This window comes from Trachemys scripta, chromosome 2, assembly GCF_013100865.1.
Source record: "Trachemys scripta elegans isolate TJP31775 chromosome 2, CAS_Tse_1.0, whole genome shotgun sequence".
NCBI classification, from domain to species: domain Eukaryota; kingdom Metazoa; phylum Chordata; order Testudines; family Emydidae; genus Trachemys; species Trachemys scripta.
Genome location: NC_048299.1, coordinates 43,774,100 through 43,795,389, shown reverse-complemented (window position 1 = coordinate 43,795,389; position 21,290 = coordinate 43,774,100). Strand labels below are relative to the sequence as shown.

The following is a 21,290-nucleotide window of genomic DNA, read 5'->3' as shown; positions in this document are numbered from 1 at the left end:
TAGAAGCTAAAACCTAGAAGTAAGTCTTTGGAGGGAGCTCCATAGAATAATGTAGTATGTACTTCTTCCTTCACCTACTATTCAAATCTCACTAGTAGCCAGCAGCTCTGAGGTGAACCTTGGCTCTTTTTCCTCTTTTGGGAGACCACAAAAGCAAAGACTTCACTACAAAGAAAGGATGGGAGGTGGTTGGGAAGGATCAAAAGACCTTCACTAGAAAACAAAGCAATTTAAACCACCAATTTTAATTGTGAGTTAAATCAGCAAGCCTTGACTTCAATCATCAATTTTAATCTTGTTTTGCATTTGTACTTTTTAATTATCTTCCTAAAGGTTGTTTCTCATTGGTTAGTAACCCTTAAAACATGTTGATTTGCAACTAAATGTAGTCTTTGCACTAAATTTGGTCCTTCTTTTTGCTAATCAGGAAGATATGCTATATTGATAGACATTTATTTAAGCAATTAAGCTTACATTTATTCAGATTCTTATTCAAATGCTTAACTTTTACGTTGTTTATGTTAAAAAATAGTGAATAATGCATTCCTTACTTTGGTGGTCCCTAAACTTTTCAAGGTTGCACCTCCCCTTACCCCTGTCTGCCCTTGGCCATGGCTCGGGGGTGGAGGGACACGGACAGCGGTACGGAGACCAAAGCTGGGAGCGGTAGCCAGGGCCAGGAATGGAGCTGGGTGGTGCTCCTTCCCCCGCTCCTTGTGGGGGCTGGCGTGGGCCTCATTGGAAATTCAAATCGAATTAAATGCACAAAAACTGCATTTTAAAATTGTATTTATTAATTTAATAAAACTACCTTAAATATATTGGGTATATAAGAGAAAAGGTTTATCAAAACGTGTTGCATTTAAAACTAGCTGATTTATTAAACAAAGTAGTGAATTAAACTGATTGGTTCTCTTTACCATTGTCCTTCAGCATTTTAGAACCAGTAGATCACATCCTCTCTCACCTAGTTTTTATGTATAGATTGGTAGAGGAAAACAAGGTTTCCTGCATTTTCAGCTCTCAGTTGGTTTCTTAACTTTGAATGAACTAGTCATTGAACTAAGCTAGTTTAATAAACTGAAATGAAGAAAATATTCTCTCTGGATCTGCAGCAGATGCTACTGCTGTCAAAAGGTAGTTTACACAGAGCTCTTCTTCAGGTTTGGGAAATGTGCTCATAGGCCATGTCTACACAACAAAATTGTCAACTTAAGTTATGTCGACGTACAACCACCACAGTAATTAAATCAGTGTTGTATGTCCACACTAGCGCTTTTTGTTGGCGGTGTGCGTCCTAATCCGGAGCGCTTACACCAGCTGTCAGTGTTGGGCACTGACAGCCAGACCCCGCCGCCCAGCTCCAGGTACCAGCCCCAGGCAGCAGGATTTGGGATGCCTGACACCAGAGGCTGGTACCTCGGTCAGCCACCAGAGGCTGACAGCCAGAAGAGTCAATGCAGCGTCTATACTAACACTTTGTTGACCTAACTATACCGACCTAAGTGCTATGCCTTTCATGGATGTGTAGTTATTAAGTTGGTGTAGTGGGCGACTTACAGCAGCAGGAGCAGTGTTGTAGCGTAGACGCTTAGGCCTTGTCTACACTACCACTTATAGCACTTAAACTTTCTTGCTCAGGGGTGTGAAAAAACACACCCTGAGGGATGCAAGTTTCAGTGCTGTAAAGTGGCAGTGTAGACAGTGCTACAGTGCTGGGAGCTCTTCCCCTTGCGGAGGTGGTTTTATTACAGTGCTGGGAGAGCTCTCTCCCAACACTGGAGCTGCAACTACACGGCCATGTTAAAGCGCTGCCGTGGCTGTGTAGACACACCTTTACAGAGTTAGGTCCACGTAAGCTGCCTTATGTCAACTTAACTCTGTACTGTAGACCAGGCCATAGTGCCACAGCTAGATATAAGGGGGAACAGATTGTTTGTTTAATTAATGCATATTTCAGGGGATCACTTAAGGTGAAGTGGCCAATTAACACTTTTCAGGTCATAGAGGAGGAGGGAAGGGAGAAAGAAAAAAGACAGATTGGTGGTAGGTGGGGTTTGTTAGTAGGTTATAGGTTGTTATAATAAGCCATAAATCCAGTTTGTCTATTCAGTCCAGGATTTTTAGTGTCTTGCAAATTTATGAATTTAAGCTCCCAGGCTCATCTTTTGAAAGTGTGCAGATTTGCTTTGAGAATGAGGACAGAGATCAGATATAGACAGGGGTGAAAGTAACTGAAAGGACTTACCAGTACGCAGGGTGGCCAGGGTCTTGGGCAAGGGGGTTGGGCTCTGGGCCCAGAGAAGGGGTGGGACCTCAGGTGGAAGGGGCGGGGGCTAGGCTCCCCCAGCCAGCCCTTCAGCGCTGCCCAGCCTGCGCCGCCTGGGGTTCCGCTGCCTGGAGCCCCAGGCCCTTTAAATCGCCAAGCCCCAGGGCAGCTGCCCCTTTTGCGCCCCCCCATCAGTGGCCCTGCCAGTACGGTGCTTAAAGTGCTGCTGCAGCAGTGCTTTAACATCAGCTATGTACTGGTCTGTACCGACGGCCACTTTCTTACCGGTACACTGTACTGACCTGTACCAGCTTACTTTCACTTCTGGATATAGAACAATAATTACATGTTACAATAATTGCTATTGGGGCATATAGTGCACTGGTTGAGGTATACTACATGTTGTGATAGGCATGTGTAGGACCCATGGATCTTGAAAGCTGTGTTGTAGGTGTTGATCATTGTAGCAGTGGAGATATGTCTGCAGGTTTTGCATCTGTTGTTCTTGCAGGGTCTGGTGACTCTTTGAGTTGGTGTGTCCTGGTCTGTGGGGAGCTTGCTTCTGATGATGAGCTTGGAGAGGTTGGGGGGTTATTTGAAGGTCAGAAGAGTGGGTTGAGGAAAGATTTCTTTCAGGATGTGGTCCCCATCGGGAATGGTCTGTAATTGTTTAATGATACCTCATATGGATTCCAATGTGCAGTGGAAGGTGACGACTGGTATGCTCTCATAGAGGGGTTATTTTCATATTGAAGTAGGTTCTTTTGGGGTATTTGGGTGTCCCACTCTATGATGTGATCTACTTCTCTGGTGGAGTGTTCTTGTTAAGGTGTGCACCCAGGATTTTCTTCTCAGAGTATATTCTGTGGTATCTGAATGTCTGACTGTAGATAACAGATTTCTTGATGTGCTTGGGGTGGCTGCTGGATCTATGAAGGTAGGTGTGGTAATCTATAGGTTTCTTGTATATAGCTGTCTGCTGTAGGAGTCCTTTGTTGAAGCTGATCCTGGCATCAAAGAAATTGATGCTAGTGTTGGAGAATTCCAGAGAGAGTTTAATGGATGGGTGGTCGCATGGGCGGTGGGTGAATCACGAGTGTGGGAGGCTAGTCCTGTCCCGTCCCTTCCCTTCCACTTGAGGCCCCGCCCCGCCTGCCTCCCTTCCCCGCTGAAGCCCAGAGGGCCCCTGCAGCTGCCAGCCCCGGGCCGTCCAAGCGCCTCTAGCCCAAGCGGGCAGTGCGCTCCACCTTCCAGCCCTGGAGCACCAGGTGTGGGCGGTTCACAGACCCTCCCCCTCAACTCTGGAGTGGGTGGCATGCAGCCCTCAGCCCCAGAACGCCAGGCAGCGCAGTCCTGGCCACCCCAAGTCCCAACCACATGCCCGCTGCCCTACCCCCAGCCCCACCCAGCAGGCTTCCCAGAAGAGGAGCTGGGGCAACTAGCAGCAAGCAGGAGGGGGCCTTGGGGTGGAATGTGGGTGGCTGCAGGGGGCTGTTTGGGGAGGCGCAGCCTTCCCCAGCCTATGCTACGCACCACCCATAGGTGGTAATTCTTGAAGTTGTGGTGGAAATCTGTGAGGAAGTTTAGGTCTTATGTCCCGTTTCCTCTCCCCACCACCATGATTGCAGAGGAGTTACCAGGCCATTTCACCTTGAATAGTCCATTGAAATATGTGTTAACTATTTATGCTAAACAATCTGTTCCATCTTGTACTTAGCTGTGGCACTCAGAGTACTTTTCCCAGACCCGAAAAAGAGCTCCATGAAAGCTCAAAAGCTTTTCTCTCTCATGAACAGAAGTTTCTCCAATAAAAGATATTACTTCATTCACGCACCTTGTCTCTCTAATATCCTGGGCCAAACAGAGCTATGAGGACACTGCATAAAAGCTGGCTTAGCACTTAAACAAATTCTGGATACAAAGTAGCAGCCGTGTTAGTCTGTATCAGCAAAAAGAACAGGAGTACTTGTGGCACCTTAGAGATTAACAAATTTATTTGAGCATAAGCTTTCGTGGGTTACAGCCCACTTCATCGGATGCATGCAGTGGAAAATACAGTAGGAAGATATATACACACAGAGAACATGAAACAATGGGTGTTACCATACACACTATAAGGAGAGTGATCAGTTAAGACAGTGGTCCCCAACCTTTTTGTGACCAGTTGCACATTCATGTTTTTAGAAGAGTGTGGCAGGCGCCAACAATTTTTCAAGGCTTATTTTGTATTTGTTCATTCATTAATACGAAAAACATCATATTTAATATTACATAATATATGAATCCATAAGATTAAAAAGGTAATTTTACATGTAAAAGGTATTAATTAAATTATTCGGCAATTACTCTTTCACCTTACCATGTGAATTTGCTCTTTTTTATCTACCTGTAAGAAAAATTAAGGAGTTTTTACAAAATAAATATAAACATTCGGTCCATTCTGCAGAGGCGGAGCGCTTTTTTGTTTTGTTTTGTTTTGGCAGCAGTTCTGGGCAGTGCAGAGAGAAGCCTGAGAAAAGCCGCGAGACAGAGAACACCAGCGCCTGCAGCACTCTGTCCCTAGCAGGCATGGGGTCCTGGCTTCTCTCCCCGCTGAGCACTAGGCGGGCTCCACACCTGCCGAGGACAGAGAGCACCGGCACCCGCAACCCTGGAGTTCTCTGTTACTGGCTGGCGCGGGGCCGCAGCTTCTCTGCAGCCCTGGAGTTCTCTGTCCCCAGCAGGTGCGGGGCTGCAGCTTCTCTCCCCTGCTGGGCACTAGGCGGGCGCACATAAATGCCCCGGCGGGCGCCATGGCGCCCGTGGCACCGCGTTGGGGACCACTGAGTTAAGGTAAGCTATTATCAGCAGGAGAGAAAAAGAACTGTTTGTAGTGGTAATGAAAATGGCCCATTTCCAGCAATTGACAAGAAGATGTGAGGAACTGTGGGGGAGGGAGAAATAAGCATGGGGAAATAGTTTTACTTTGTGTAATGGCTCATCCACTCCCAGTCTTTATTCAAACCTAATTTAATGGTGTCCAATTTCAAATTAATTCCAATTCAGCAGTCTCTCTACCAATATGATATATGCCATCATGTGCCAGCAATGCCCCTCTGCCATGTACATTGGCCAAACCGGACAGTCTCTACGTAAAAGAATAAATGGACACAAATCAGAAGTCAAGAATTATAACGTTCAAAAACCAGTTGGAGAACACTTCAATCTCCCTGGCCACTCGATTACAGACCTAAAAGTTGCAATATTACAACAAAAAAACTTCAAAAACAGACTCCAACGAGAGACTGCTGAATTGGAATTAATTTGTAAATTGGACACCATTAAATTAGGTTTGAATAAAGACTGGGAGGGATGGGCCATTACACAAAGTAAAACTATTTCCCCATGCTTATTTCCCCACACACACACACACAGTTCCTCACATCTTCTTGTCAATTGCTGGAAATGGGCCATTTTCATTACCACTACAAACAGTTCTTTTTCTTTCCTGCTGATAATAGCTCACCTTAAATGATCACTCTCCTTATAGTGTGTATGGTAACACCCACTGTTTCATGTTCTCTGTGTGTATATATCTTCCTACTGTATTTTCCACTGCATGCATCCGATGAAGTGGGCTGTAGCCCACGAAAGCTTATGCTCAAATACATTTGTTAGACTCTAAGGTGCCACAAGTACTCCTGTTCTTCAAACTCTGGATAGAAGTGCTTAGCCAGGGACTTTCACCAGTTCAGTGGTATAACATTTTTAAAATATTTGGCTGCAAATATGTACTGCTTAATATTATTGTTTTAATTTAAATGATTTTAATGGGTTATAGTAAGTTTAAGACTTAACATAGGTTGTCAAAGTTTCAAATTAAATTTTCAATATGTTTATTTTTAAAATAAATCTGTATTTATTTTAAGTAAAAATCCAATTTAAATAAAAAAATATTAATTATTTTTTTAAATCAACTTTTATCCATCCTGCTAGAAAACCACTTTAAATCCCTCCTTTACAAAATACTTGTGCTTTAATGCTTACCAATTACTCCCATCTGGCATTTGTTAGGTAAATGATGTGCTATGACTAAGGATATGATTTCATCATGGAGGTCACGGATTCCGTGACTTTAATGGACCTCCATGACTTCTTCAGCTTCAGCCATGCAGCAGGGCTAGATCTTTCAGTCCTGCCCCCAAGCGGTGGGGCTCCAGGCTGTCACCCCCACCCTCCTCGTGCAGCGGAACTCTCGGCTGTCAGGCACCTCACTGCAGAAGGGCTCGGGCTTCAGCCCCCACAGCGGTCAGCCCTCTCACCCCCATGCACAGGTCACAGGTCTCCATGAATTTGTGTTTATTGCCTGGGACCTGTCTGTGACTTTTACTAAAAATAACCATGACAAAATCTTAACCTTAACTATGACTTCTGCTAAACTCTCTTCATTTAATTGTTACTTCATCCTCTCCACCCAAGTCAACTATGTTTGTCTGTTTTATCACCTGTTGGGTCTGGTCAGTCTTGTAGATAGTTCCTGCTCCAGAGAGCTGACAGTCGTCTTTGTTACATGTCTGTACAGCGTTTAGCACAATGAGGCCCTGATGCTTGATCGGGTTCAAAGATGCTACTGTAATACAATTCAATATTTAAAGACTTCTACCCCAATCCTAATTTTGATATCTTCAAGCTAGCAGAACATGAACATAAAAACTGCCATACATAGGGCATGGCTAGAGCGCTGTGAGTTAAACCAGCTTTCGGCGAGCGCAGTAGGGAAGCGCTGCAGTCTGTCCACACTGACAGCTGCTTGCGCACTGGTGTGGCCACTTTTGTGGCACTTGCGGTGGCATTGGGAGCAGTGCATTATGGGCAGCTATCCCAGCATGCAAGTGACTGCAACGTGCTTTTAAAATGGGGAGTGTATGGGGTGGAGTGTGACAGGGAATGTGTTGTGTATATGTGGGGGGAGAGAGAGTGGGGTTTTGGGGGGCTGAGAGCATGTCAGCATGCTGTCTTGTAAGTTCAGACAGCAGCAGACCCCTCCTCCCCCCCGCCTCTCTCTCTCACACACAGTATTCCACACTAATGGCTTGCATGCCAGCTGTCAGAAACAGAGCTTTGAAAGGGCATTTCTGCATTCCTACAGGAGTTCAAAACAATGACAAGAGTGGCCAATTGACTTAAGGGGATTATGGGACATTTTCGGAGGCCGATCAGAGCGCAGTAACCCAACACCTTGTTCACACTGATGCCCATGCGTTGTAGCCAAGGCGCAGCAAACGTTATTCCTCTCGAACAAGGTGGAGTACCAGCAGCGCTGTAGCCGCACAGACAGAGCGCTGTATGTGCCTTGCCAGTGTGGATGGGGAATGAGCTAGGGCGCCTGGGGCTCCTTTATTGCGCTGTAACTCACAAGTGTAGCCAAGCCCTTAGTCAGATCAATGGTCTGTCTAGCCCAGTGGCCAGTGTCAGAGGAAATGAACAGAATAGGGCAATTATCGAGTGATCCATCCCCTGTTGTCCACTCCCAGCTTCTGGAAATTAGGACACCCAGAGCATGGGGCTGCATCCCTGACCATGTTGGCTAATAGCCATTGATAGACTTATCCTCCATGAATTTATCTAATTCTGGAATTGTCATAATGAAAAACATTTTTAATCATGATCTCGTTTATAACATTTCACATTTGCATTTTTCCCTTTGCATTTTTCAGGTAACCTTATCTTGGTAAAATATACTGGATTGAATGCATGGAAGACTGAAGTCCTCTATTTATCCTCCAAAGAGGTGCAGCAGCACTGCAAACTATAAATAGTAATGATAAAATCTCCATTTTGTGGTGAGACAAATTTGCATATAATCTATATTTATTGATCATAGGTAATTAAAGGGTTTTCAGTTGTGGGTCAGGGAAAAGATCATCTGAAATGGACCAGAGATTATCTTGTTTCTAGATTATAAAGGTAGAACTAGTTAGCTTTTGCAGATTTTTTTTCATTTTATTTAATTTTATTGCAGTTTTAGGATTATAAGGGAGTGCCACTATAATCTATTTTAATGTAAGGAAGAGTAATCACAGCTTTGAGGTCCAGAAAGAATTTTCAACCAGTTGGAATGAATATGGTTCCAATCTGCCATGAATTGTAAGGTATACCTGTGTCTCCACATAGAGCCCCACTGAAGTAAAAGGAATATTTCATTTTAGAGCTTATTTTTCACAGCTCTGTTATTTGGGATCCCGGTAAGAATGTTCTACTTCCCATTGGAGAATAGAGATTCAGGCTCTTTCTTGAGGTTTCAGTTCTTGAATTGGTGGAAATGTGGTATTTATAATATAGGGTGTATAAATTGTACACTGCATAGATATATTTAAAAACTGGGAGGAGTTATCAGTTGCTTATACCTTCAAAGATTCTAGAGTTGCTCAGGCTTTTGGCAAATTACAAAATACAGTAACTCCTCACTTAAAGTTGTCCCGGTTAACATTGTTTTGTTGTTACATTGCTGATCAATTAGGGAACATGCTCATTTAAAGTTGCGCAATGCTCCCTTATAACATCATTTGGCAGCCACTTGCTATGTCCACTGCTTGCAGAAAGAGCAGTCCTTTGCAGCTACTTGGTGGAGGCTTGGAACCAGGGCAGGGATTTCCCTACACCCGCTCTGAATTTCTCCTCCCCCTGCCCCAGTTTTGTGAATTAGTTACATGCAGTGTTGCCAATTTAGTGATTGTTTGGAAATTTGAATTGAAATTGAAACATTAATACATACTTTAAAAGCATATAAAGTGTATGATAAAATACGTGTATCTAAAAAAGTATAATAGATTTGAAAAGTATGAGCATAGACTAGCTTCCTTATACAGCTTTTGTTGTTATGACGATGTCAGTGCATTCACTTCGGTGATGTTGGCCAAATTATGATTTGTAAGCATGAGCTCTCCCTGACAGCTAGTGATGAGCTGGGGGCTGAGGGGAAAGGCTTCAGGACCAGATTGTATTTATAGTCACACATAATTTACCTAGATATCCAGCAAACAGAGCTGTGTTGCCCAAGTGATAGATTTTGGCTGGGGTTGAATGCGGGGGTGGAGGGAATTAAATGTTGTTATTCTTATTGTATGAGTAAAGGACAGTAGAACTGTACTTAGCCGGTGCTGATTGAGGGCATCAAGAGAGAGTGTGGGGACAGGTGTTTTGCTTGATGGGGTGCCTGAGTCACAAGTACTATTTGACCTGCCCCTCTCCACTGTTTAAAGACAGAGCTGATTAAGCTCCATAGATAGTCTTTTGTTTTGTTAAGTGACAGCTACAGCTGAAATCACTGATAATCCGGTCTAAGTGGAAGAGAGGGCCCAGTCTGCACTAGCAGCAAGGTTCCCCCACTGAGAGCTCAGCTGAAATCACTGTGAGCTGCGTGGAACCTCAAGAGACATGCGAACAAACCTGGGTGTGGCATCATACTTTCTATTTAAGCAAGTGATACCACACACTACAAACTGGAGACCAATGTTAAGTGCACTGTCACTTGTTCATCCTGAAGTTGAACACTGGTTCCGAACAAGACCAGCAAATGCTCACTATCTTTCTGCAAGAAACTCAACTGACTGGCTAGAAGCATATGGTGCAACAGTGAAAGACTCAACAGTTGAAAAAGTGAAGACCTCTCTTACCACATTCAAAAAATTTGCATACATGGCTGATGAATGCACAGATGCAAATGGGCAAGTGTTAAGTCATTGTGTACGTTATATTGATGTCAGCGGTAGGCCAGTAGATGCATTTCTAGATGTTCAAGTTATAGAAGACACAGTCTTCATCTGCGACAACCCACATCTTAGAAGAATTAAATGCTTGTCAATTGGACCCCAAGCAGATGGCTGCTTGTGCATTTGATGGAGCTGCAAACTTCTCTGGAAGACCTGGTGAAGTACAAGCTTTGCTCAGAGAAAAGGGTAACCCTAATCTCTCCTATACACAGGGCTGGCTCCAGGGTTTTGGCCGCCCCAAGCAGCCAAAAAAAAAAAAAAGCCACGATCACAATCTGCGGCGGCAATTTGGCGGCAGGTCCTTCGCTCCCAGGCGGAGTGAGGGATCGTCCGCCGAATTGCCGCCGAATACCTGGACATTCCGCCCCTCTCCGGAGCAGCCGCCCCAAGCACCTGCTTGAGAAGCTGGTGCCTGGAGCTGGCCCTGCCTATACACACTGCAGAGGTCATCTACTCCAACTAGCGCTAGTACAAGCTGCAGACTCTTCAAAAGACATTTAAAAAGCTATAAATTTAATGTCTTCATTATATTCTTTTTTCAGCAAGAGTCCAAAAAGGCTGAATATCTTGGAAAATATAGAAGATACACTGGGACTGAAGTTCAAATTAGTCCAACCTGGGAAAACCCTCTGGCTTTCTCATGAGCGATCCTTGGCTGTTGTCTTAAAATTACTCCAGCCGATATTACTGACTTTGGAAAGTATCTACCAAGATGGGATGGATCTAAGTAGTGAGGCTGGTGGATTACTTTTGCTACTACATTCAGAGAAGACTATTGCCATTGTCTCTCTTGTAAGTCTACTGTTGAAACCACTTGGGTAATTAAACAATACCATCCAGGCATCTGCTACAACAGTAGTAGATCTTTGTCCAGCAATAGAAGCTAAATTTGGATCAATCAGAGCTATCCATTGAAAAAGTACTGGAAGAAGCAAAGTCCAGGTCTTCACTAGTGGGGGGGGGGGAGTCGACCTAAGATACGCAACTTCAGCTACACAAATAGCGTAGCTGAAGTGGGCGTATCTTAGGTCGACTTACTGGCCGTGTGGACGGCAGCGAGTCGATGGGGAGCGCGATCGGGGATCTATTTTATCGCATCTACACTAGATGCGATAAATTGACCCCGTAGATCGATCACTACCCGCCGATCCAGTGGGTAATGAAGACCTGCCCAAAGACTTCAGTCCAGAAGTTGACTAATGAAGGCATTTATATTGAATCCTTAAGTGAAGAGGACAAGAAGTGTTTAAGACAACTGAAAAAGTACACAGACTTTATTCTTAAAAATCTACAACAGCGACTTCTAGATTCTGCTCAACCTCTAAGTAGCTTTAACAGATCCCTGTCCTATAAAACACTGACAGTTGAGTGAAGTGAGGCACTACCAGCAATGGGGTTGCCATGTGCTCAGGACAGAATAGAAAATTTGAACACAGAGTGGAGTATCATACGACCAATGAATGAAGATTTGACTTCAACTTCTTTTTTATCATCACTAGTGGCTTGACCTGATCTTTATGCTATGTTTCCTGGGATGAAAGAAGTAGGAATTCATCTCTTGCTATTCCCAGTCGCAACAACTACAGTTGAGTGTTCTTTTTCATCATTGAATAGAATTTTGTGTTCTGAAAGAAGTTGCCTTCTGCCTGATCATGTGAATGAACTAAAGAGCATATCAATTGAAGCAATGGAAGTACTGGACATACAAGAAGCCACCAAAGATGAACGTGTTGCATTCAAGAAGTTCATTAACAGAGTTGTGCAAAATTATAACAAGAAACCAAGAAGGTTGTAGATGTCGTGCTTCACAGAATGCTTGAGTAGCCAACTTTAATTTGTGATGATTTCAAAACATGAGTTTAATAAAATGGTCATGAAACAGTTGTTTTCAGTTTTTACTATTGTGCCATACAGCCCACCTTCACCCTCACGGTCTCACCCCTCATCAGCCCTGACCTCCCCTCCCCCATAAATTCAAACACCCCTCTAATTTCAATTCCTGGGGAAAACACTGAACCAGGGTGGACCGACAGCCCCCCCCAGCAGAGGAAGAGAGAAGAGAGGGGACCAATATCAGGGTGTCCCCCTGAGTCCTGCTCCTGCCACCCGCTTACCCCATTTCCATAGAGCACGGGGGAGACACGACAGGGCTCAGGACGGAGGGATCTTGCAGGCAGAAGCTGCTGTCTCAACTTGCTGATCTAAAAAGGCAATGTTCTTAGAGTGAGGTCAGCGTACTTAATGGGGCAATGCGCATCACACACACACACACACACACACACACACACACACACACACACACACACTGTGTGTCTCTGTCTGCCATGCTGTCTCCCCTTCCTCCATTCATAGAGTGTGAGGCTACAGTAACAATGTGTTAACCCTTGAGGGCTCAGCCGAATGCTAGTTCATCATTTAGCAGTGAGGCATTCCCTGGGAAATATCCCACCCTCTTCTACCCTCTGACTCCACCACCTCAACCAAGCTTCACAATCATCATTGCTGTGTACAGTATTAACTTGTTTGTTTAAAACTTATACTGTGTATAAAATATATATATAATATAGTCTTTTGTCTGGTGAAAAAAACTTCCCTGGAACCTAACCCTCCCCCCACCCCCGATTTACATTAATTCTTATGGGGAAATTGGATTCACTTAACATCGTTGCACTTACAGTCACATTTTTCAGGAACATAACTACAACGTTAAGTGAGGAGTTATTGTACAGTAGAACCTCAGAGTAACGAACTTACTGGTCAAGCACTAGGGATGTAAAATATTAAATGGTTAAATAGTTAAAATGTAAGTATTAGTCAAACCATTAACCCTCCTTTGTTCACCCACCTCCTTCTGGGTGGCGATCAGCTGGTAGAAGTCCTTGCTGGAGGCTGGGGCCTGTGCACGGGTCTCAGACAGGTTCTCCTGCAGCAGAGACACCATTTTGGGATGCTGGCAAGAGGTGTCTATGGCAATCAGGAAGGGGTGGGTATCACGCGAGGTCACTGAAAGCCCAGCCCCCTCTTAAAGAGGCTGAGTTGATATTATTAACACTCTAACCCCAGTGGGGTCTTCGCCCCAGCGGTGAGGAGGGTCCTGTACACCCCTTAGTTGGTAAAAGCAGTCCCTTAAGCCCCATTGGCCTGAGGGGAAATACTTACACAGACCCAGGTGGAAGGATACCACTCACTAGGCCAAGAAATGCCTGGCAGCGCAGGGAAGTAGGGTGAGCAAACCACCAGTCTGGGGGTTTCGTGGGGAGTGGCCAGCGGGGCAAGGGGAGCGTATTTAGGCTGTGGGCCCCGTCGGGGAGGTAAAGTAGTCCCTGGCCTCCCTCTGAGCCACTGGAAGGAGCTCAGCTGTGGAGGCGGCCAGAACACTGGTCAATCCTGTGGCTTCAGCTGATAATTGAAGGGAAGGGAAGCCGCTGCTGAGGTGGTACGGCGCGTCTGTGGAAGCCACATCAGGACGAACTAGGTACCTTGGGCTGCTCTCCCTTTTCCTGGGTACTGACAGGGCCGCCCAGAGGATTCAAGGGGCCTGGGGCAAAGCAATTTTGGGGGCCTCTTCCATAAAAAAAAGTTGCAATACTATAGAATACTATATTCTCGTGGGGGCCCTTGCGGGGCCCGGGGTCTGGGGGAAATTGCCCCACTTGCCCCCGCCACCCCCGGGCGGCCCTGGGTACTGAGGATGTGAGGGGGGTGCTGGGCCCCCTCAATTGCCCCAGGCCCTCCTAGCTAGGCCTGCTGTGTCACCCCCGATGAGCACAGCTGCCCTTCCCCATCTCTCCGGGGCATGGGGGGAGGGGAGACGTGCCATCCTAGGCATTGTGAGGCCCGAATCAGTTAAATGGTTAACTGATATAATTTTAATAGTTTAAATGGGTACTTCTTTAACGACATTTACATCCCTATCAATCACACACCTCATTTGGAACCTGAAATCAGGCAGCAGCAGAGACCGAAAAAAAAGCAAATACAGTACAGTACTGTGTTAAACATAAACTACTAAAGGGAAAGTTTAAAAAAAAAAATTGACAAGGTAAAGAAACTTTCTGTGCTAGTTTCATTTAAATTAAGATGGTTAAAAGTAGCAATTTTCTTCTGCACCGTAAAGTTTTAAAGCTCTATTAAGTCAATGTTCAGCTGTAAACTTTTGAAAGAACAACCATTACATTTTGTTCAGAGTTATCAACATTTCAGAGTTATGAACAACCTCCATTCCTGAGGTGTTTGTAACTCTGAGATTCTACTGTGTGGAGGCTACGTGCTCATTGAAAGAGATACAGTCATCTTTACATTACAAATAAGCTTGGAAGAATTTTATTTTTATTTTGTATTTTAAAAAAAATTAATTATAATTTCAATGGATAATATTGATGTTTGTTTTTAAGCTTTTTTATTTTTATCAATTTAAACTTTCACAGTTGTGGGGGCATCTGACAATTATTTAATGATAGTACCCACTGATATTCAAAAAGTTGGCTTTACAACCATTATAACACAAATTGTCAATGTCACATGTCAAAATTTGCAAAGTAAGTATCTTAAAATCAAACTCAAATAAGTTCCCATTTTTGTTACTTTACCTATCTGTAAATTTCAGTTATTATTGATGTAATATTTTTTCATCAGTTTGTGTGTGCATGGTGAAATCGAGGTTCACTGACACTTATCCAAAAGAAAAAAATCTAATCCTTCCAAGCCTAAATATAAAAATAAGTTAATGAAGAGGTTTATTCATATTAATTTTGTACAGTGTAGGGGTTTTTCATTGATACATTCTCTTAGTGCATGAAAAGGAAAATGAATTGTAACAACTATTGAAACAATTTCTCCAGATAATAAAAAATGAATAACCTGTTTTAAATAGAAAACATCAGTGAATATAATTATTTATGCTAAGGTATGATATATTTGGTTTGTTTTTATCTTGTTTCCTCAATCTAACCTTTTACTTCTGTTTATTTAATTGTCTCTAGTAATAAATGAAAAAGAATAAACCATGGGAAACCCAGAAAACATAGGAGATGCATATGTTGCTGTGATTCGTCCAAAGACTACTGCTAGCCTGAATTCTCGGGAATATCGAGCTAAATCATATGAAGTATAAACAATTTTTTTTACTTTCTTTGATTAAAGTTTGAAAATATGAAAAAAATAACATAATTGAAAAACAAAAACCGTAATTAACCCTCAGTTTAGATAGATAAAAAGAGATTTACTATCTGAGCAATCTTAGGTACTTGTATAGCTCCATAGTAGGGGTGTCCCACTCTTTTATTATCTATTTATTTATCCTCAGAAAGACCTTTGTGACATAGGGAAGTATAATTATCCCTATTTTACAGAGTGAGAGCTGAGGCACAGAGAGACTAAGTGACTTGGCCACAGTCACACAGGAAGTTTGTGGCAGAGGAGGGAGCCGAATCTTTGTTTCAGGCTAGTGTACTAACCCAGCAAATACCAAAACACTATAATGTATTATGTTATACTTTAAACAAATGCCACAATCACAACATATACTAGAAAAAATTCAGGTAACATCCTTCTAAGTTTCTGAAGTGTTTTTTTTAAATTACATTTTTTTTTTTTGTGCTTAAAATCAACAATCAAACCTCAGCGCAGCATATTGACAGGAACATGTCAAACAGTTGCTGTTTTAGAATCTGATCCTACAACCTCTGTGCAAGTGTTAACAGAGTCAGGTCTTTTAGGGTAAGGCCAAGTCACCTATCATGTTGCATATTGGTGGATCTCTGTGCTGCATAGATCTTAATACAAGATTGGGATCTTGGCTTTTCCCGTTTCTGTGTCTTTGGTGGCCAAGATGACCTTCCAGAACATGCTGTTTTGCATTTAGTACTTTCTGAATTTTCTCACTGCTTTTACAATTGACTACCAAGGACCAATTTGTGAAGTTGCACCAAGATCCCACAAATGTGGAATCTTTACTGGCCAGTTATGCTTCTCCTTTTATAATACCCATTTTATAAATAAAAAGCCCTGTGTATAATGACTTTGTACTTTTATTATTTTATATCAAAGGATTTCAAATAAGAAAAATCAAACATTCATCATATAGTTAACGGCATAATTTTTGCCTAATGAAACACATTCCAGCTTCTGCAATATGAAAAATACTAAAAATATAAAAAGGAATACATTCTGTAAATGACTGCTGACTCATGGGATTTGTCCACAAGCAGAGTTCATGATGGTTGTGAAGTCTGCAGTAAAATGCTTAGTAGAATGTCACATAGGAGTTGGCCATCCATGACTTTGAGGACCTGAAAAGTCAGGTGAAAGTACATTCAAAATCACTTACAGTATCTGTTGAATGTCCCACATACCCTTGCTATTTAGAGAATTTTGCACATAGCACTACAATTGGTTAATTAAAAACAAAAATTTGCTAGTCCACTTGTTAAATAAAAGTAATGTTTCAGTAATTCTTAAATAATTCTTTAATTTTATTGTTTGCAAGATTTTGTTGCTTGAGGTTCCCATTGAAGGACAAAAGAAAAAGAGAAAGAAAGTTTTGTTGGAAACTAAACTTCAGGGAGGCACTGAGATAACCCAGAGCATCTTGGATTATGTAGTAGAAACCACCAAACCAATTTCACCAGCTAATCAAGGTATCAAAGGTGAGCATTGTTTTTCCTTATTTGGTATTGGTGTCTCTATAATAATTGTATTACTCAAATAGGCCAGTTAAAGGAAGTAATAAAACAATATCTGTTTTAGAAATCAAGCTCTATTTTAAGGTCTGCAAACAGAAAAATGCAACTGAACCCTCAGGCTGTCATTTATTTTCCTTTTACTTCTAAATGTCTTAAAAAAAACCCTCAAAAAACCCCAAACTTTTCTGACAAGTTTATCGTACATGAGACCTTGTGTGCCCATACCAATATTTCAGTCCAAAATGAGTTTTACAGCTAAGTTTCTAAATACTTAGAAAAACTAAATTACAGTGCACACAGTTAAAAAATTAGCAATTTAAAAAAAGGCTTTAGGGATGATCCAGAAAATTATGCACCAGATAGCCTTAAACTATACCTGGTAAATTTGTCAAAGTTATAATAAAACATCTGGAATCCGCAATATGATATTATCTAGCTAGCACAGTTTTTGCAAAGGAAATTTGTGCCTCACTTATCTGTTAGAATTCTTTGTCCATGGTAGTAAAATAGAGGATAAAGGGTAACCATTTGATATAGTTTATTTAGACTGTATCGAGGCCTTTGACAGGTTTCCTCTCAAGAAGCTTGTAAAGGAACTAAGTAATTCTGGGGTGAGAGATAAAGTATTGTCATGGATCAAAATCTGGTTGAGCGATAAGAAACAAAGAGTTAAGAATACATAATCCATTTTCATCAGGGCAAAAGCTTAATGGCAGAGTGCCTCAAGGTTCTATATTATGACCATTGTTGTTTAATAGACCACGTTTACACTTAAGTTTTCTTGGCATAGCCATTTTGAGTAGGGATGTGATTTTTTTTTTTTTATGATATAGCTGTGCTAGCAAAAAGTGCTTTTGTCTGTATAGCTCATTTTGTTTCTGAATGGTGTAAGTTATACCAAAGCACCTTTTTGCCAGTGTAATTGCTTCTACACCAGAGTGATTTTTGCTGGTGTAGCTATACCATGGTCATATAATTATTAACAATCTAGAAAAGGGGGTAAGTAGTGAAGTAGCAAAAATTTGCAGCTGGCACAAAATTATTTTGGTTAGCCAAATCCAGAGAAGACTATGAGGAATTTAAGAGGGTTTTACCAAGCTAAGTGAATGGGTAACACAATGAAACTTAAATTCAATGTTAATAAATTTAAAGTAATGCATGATAGAAAGAAAAATTTGAACTACTGATACACTTCACAGGGTTCTAACTTAACAGGATTGACTCAGGAAAATAATCTGGGCATTACAGTGTACAGTTTGGTGAAGACTTTGCTAAATTTGCAGCTGAGGTCAAAAAGGCAAATCAGAGTTGGGTTACACAAAGATGGGATGGAGAATAATATGGAAAACATCATAATACCATTATATAAATTGGTGGTTCTCTTTCATGTAGAATACTGTGTGCGTTGCTGCACACCCCATTAAAAAAAGTATATTACAGATTTTAGAGCTGGTTTAGAGAAGGGCAATGGCAATGATTAGGTTCATGGGAAAAATTCATATGAAGAGAAATTGAAAGTAATGGTAATTCTTCATCTGTTAATAATCTGTGTATGTGTGTTGAGTTGCACATATATTCATGCAGCTGCTCAGGGTTATTCAGATTTAATTTGCTTCCTCAGTTTTCAGAAAATAATATTTTATTTTGTTTCCTGAGAACCAGGAAGAATCAAACTGCCAACCATTTGTCCATCCAACACTCAGTTGACTTCCTTTGTTGTTTTAATAATATGTTAGGAAAGCGAGTAGTGTTAATGAAGAAATTTCCTCTTGATGGAGAGAAGGTGGGCAGGGAAGCCTCTCTTTTCATTGTTCCAACTGTTGTCAAAGGTAATGTTTAAAACATAATTCCTGAAGTTGTGTGTATTTTAGAGAAAGTTAAGCCCTTATTTCCTAAAGAATTTACATATTTATTTTATATAAATGTTAACTGCTGTGATATTTATATTTGGGTTTGGAAGAATTAGATTGAGGTTGATAAAGATCCATAATTGTCTGTTTCTTCAGATGCCTAAAAACAGGGGAGAAATGTAGTTAGTCAAAGTTTAAAGAGAATCAAAGTTTTTAAAAAATAAAATGTTGCATTTTTAGAGACCCAGTGCAATATTTTGTTATATATTCAATACATTTACTAATGGTTAATTTTGGTATTAAGAAACAAGAAAACAAATTTTATTACAAAGGCTACTGTATTTATACAAGTAAATATTAAAAAAGGATCTTTTCCAGCACTTTTCTGAGAGAAGAGTCCCCATGGAAGTGAATGGGGCATTCTTGCCTGAGGAAGGAATACTGAGTAGGTCTCTGAAGGCAAAATATATTTCATATAATAAGGGACTATAAAATACATTTAAACTATTATGGAAGTTTTTTGTGTTTTACTGGGGAAACATGTTCGCTTGCTATTTGTGATATGCTTTGAAAGTGAAAGTTGACAAATAAACACCATTTGAATCGTAAGGTTTTTCTCAAAGCTAACAGGTTATTTTTCCTTCAGCAGTGTACAGTATACAGTTTTTTTCAGTAACTCAGAAAATGAACATGATCACAATGGTGGGACAGTAATGGAACATTTTATAATACATTTAGGGCAACTTTATTGGATTGAATTTTGTTACATACAAATTGGTATGTAATTTGTGAGAATCAAAGTCGTTCAGGTAATATCTTTTATTGAACCAACTTCTGTTGGTGAGAGAGAGAGAAGCTTTGGAAGCTAGTCCAATAAAAGATATAACGTCACCCACCTTGTGTCTCTAATATCCTGGGACCAAAACCACTACAAAAACACCGCATATGTAATTTGTATCAGTTACCATTTGGGAAAAATTGATCTACCATAGTCTAAAAATAGAATATCATCTCTTTTGGCTGAAATTGTGTAACTGCAAAAGAGGAAAACAGGATTTTTGTTGCTGTTGAAGAGTTTTCTGTTTCTCTTTCCTTTTTAGATAATACAAAATACGCATACAGTCCTGGATGCCCAGTTTTCTACTGCTTACAGGACATCATGAGGGTCTGCAGCGAATCCAGCACTCATTTTGCTACACTCACTGCTAGAATGTTAATAGCCTTGGATAAGTAAGAAATATCATTAGTAGAAATACGGGGTTAGAAATAGAAAATAGACAAGGAAGTCTGCAAACATGAAAAATTAGATCTGTTTTACAGCAGTCTTGTGATCACTGAGAAGGAAATCATGGTGATATCGCATGTTTTTTTCTTAGTAAGTTTATTTTTAAAAAAAGCAAATCTTGAGGATTGATTTGTAATTTTTCACACCAGATAGTTTTGAGGTGAAGATGGTTATACTTTTTTAAATCTAGAGCAGGGATTGGCAACCTTTGGCATGCGGCTCCCCAGAGTAAGCACCCTGGTGGGCCGGGCCGGTTTGTTTACCTGCCGCGTCCACAGGTTCGGCCAATCGCGGCTCCCACTGGCCGTGGTTCGCCGCTCCAGGCCAATGGGGGCTGCGGAAAGCCGCGGCCAGCCACATCCCTCAGCCCGCGCCACTCCCTGATCTAGAGGTTCCCAAAAAGAGGCTTGTTCACTTCTAGTTCATTAGAAGTGATATGCAAGAATATTAATAATACCTACATCTTATATAGATAATCTTAATGATAAACTAATAACATTTGCCAGAGTATAATGAAATCACCTTAGCATCTCCATAGTCTAAATAGCACTGAGATTTGCACTTAAACTAGGACTTAAACCTGTTACTTTTGAATAATATAGCGTGTCTTCCCCAGCACTTATTTTTAAATTAGATAATTATGAAAATTTACAGATAATTACTTTAATCTGATTTCTAATATTTTGGAAATTGGCTAACCACATATTTTTGGTGAGCCTGACTTCTTTAGCTCCGTGTAGCAAAGACATTTTTTGTGATTTTTTTTTTTTTTTTTGAGATTTTAAAAGTGTCTCACTCCTAAATTCGGATCCTGCAAACACACACGCTCTTAACTTTACTTGTGCTGTTCCATTCAGTGGTACAACAATCAGTCCTTCATTTTATCTTCAAAAATGAAGAAATACTGGTGTGGCTTGTCTGAACTGTTCTACAAACATTGAATTCAATAGAACGGCTCATGTGAGTGAAGCTAAGCACATGCATAAATGATGGCAGGATCAGGGCCAAAGACAATAGCAAAGTATAAGTTATATGTTATTTTTTTATTTATTAGCACTGATAGTCATAACAGTTTCTGTCTGCTTCGCAGTGGTAATTGTCAAACTTACCTGTCATTGAATGGATGCCCTAGAATCTAAGCTTCCATTTAATATGTTTGTTTCCAGATTTTATGGTTGTGAAGAAAACCTTGGAAATGTGAACAGAATGTAACTGATGCTATGTCATCTAATTGAGTCTTTAGACAGACTGAAGAAATAGCTCTGAAAAGTTTAACACCCTAGCCCAGGGGTCTCAAACTCAATTTACTTTAGGGCCAGTGCCAGTCCTCAAATCCTCCCAGTGGACCAATAATGTCACTCATGCCAACCAAAACTCCGCCCCCCCCCAAAAAAAAACCTCTGCCCCCCACCTGCCTAAGGCTCTGGGAGGGAGTTTGGGTGGGGGAGGAGG

At 41.4% G+C, this 21,290-nt stretch overlaps 1 protein-coding gene across 3 annotated transcripts in view; it reads left to right on the top strand.

Annotated features, from left to right (window-relative positions):
* Positions 1-21,290, top strand: part of KRIT1 (KRIT1 ankyrin repeat containing) — a 53,351-nt gene that overhangs the window by 1,239 nt on the left and 30,822 nt on the right. Inside the window, exons 2-6 of one of the 3 annotated variants that reach the window (XM_034760427.1) lie at positions 7,966-8,039; positions 15,003-15,127; positions 16,508-16,667; positions 18,440-18,532; positions 19,654-19,783. In XM_034760427.1, coding sequence (XP_034616318.1) covers positions 15,026-15,127; positions 16,508-16,667; positions 18,440-18,532; positions 19,654-19,783 — 485 coding nt within the window. In that variant the 5' untranslated portion in view covers positions 7,966-8,039; positions 15,003-15,025. Of the gene's footprint in view, positions 1-7,965; positions 8,092-15,002; positions 15,128-16,507; positions 16,668-18,439; positions 18,533-19,653; positions 19,784-21,290 lie in introns of all 3 variants that reach the window. The other 2 variants (XM_034760426.1, XM_034760428.1) reach the window with 2 other exon arrangements.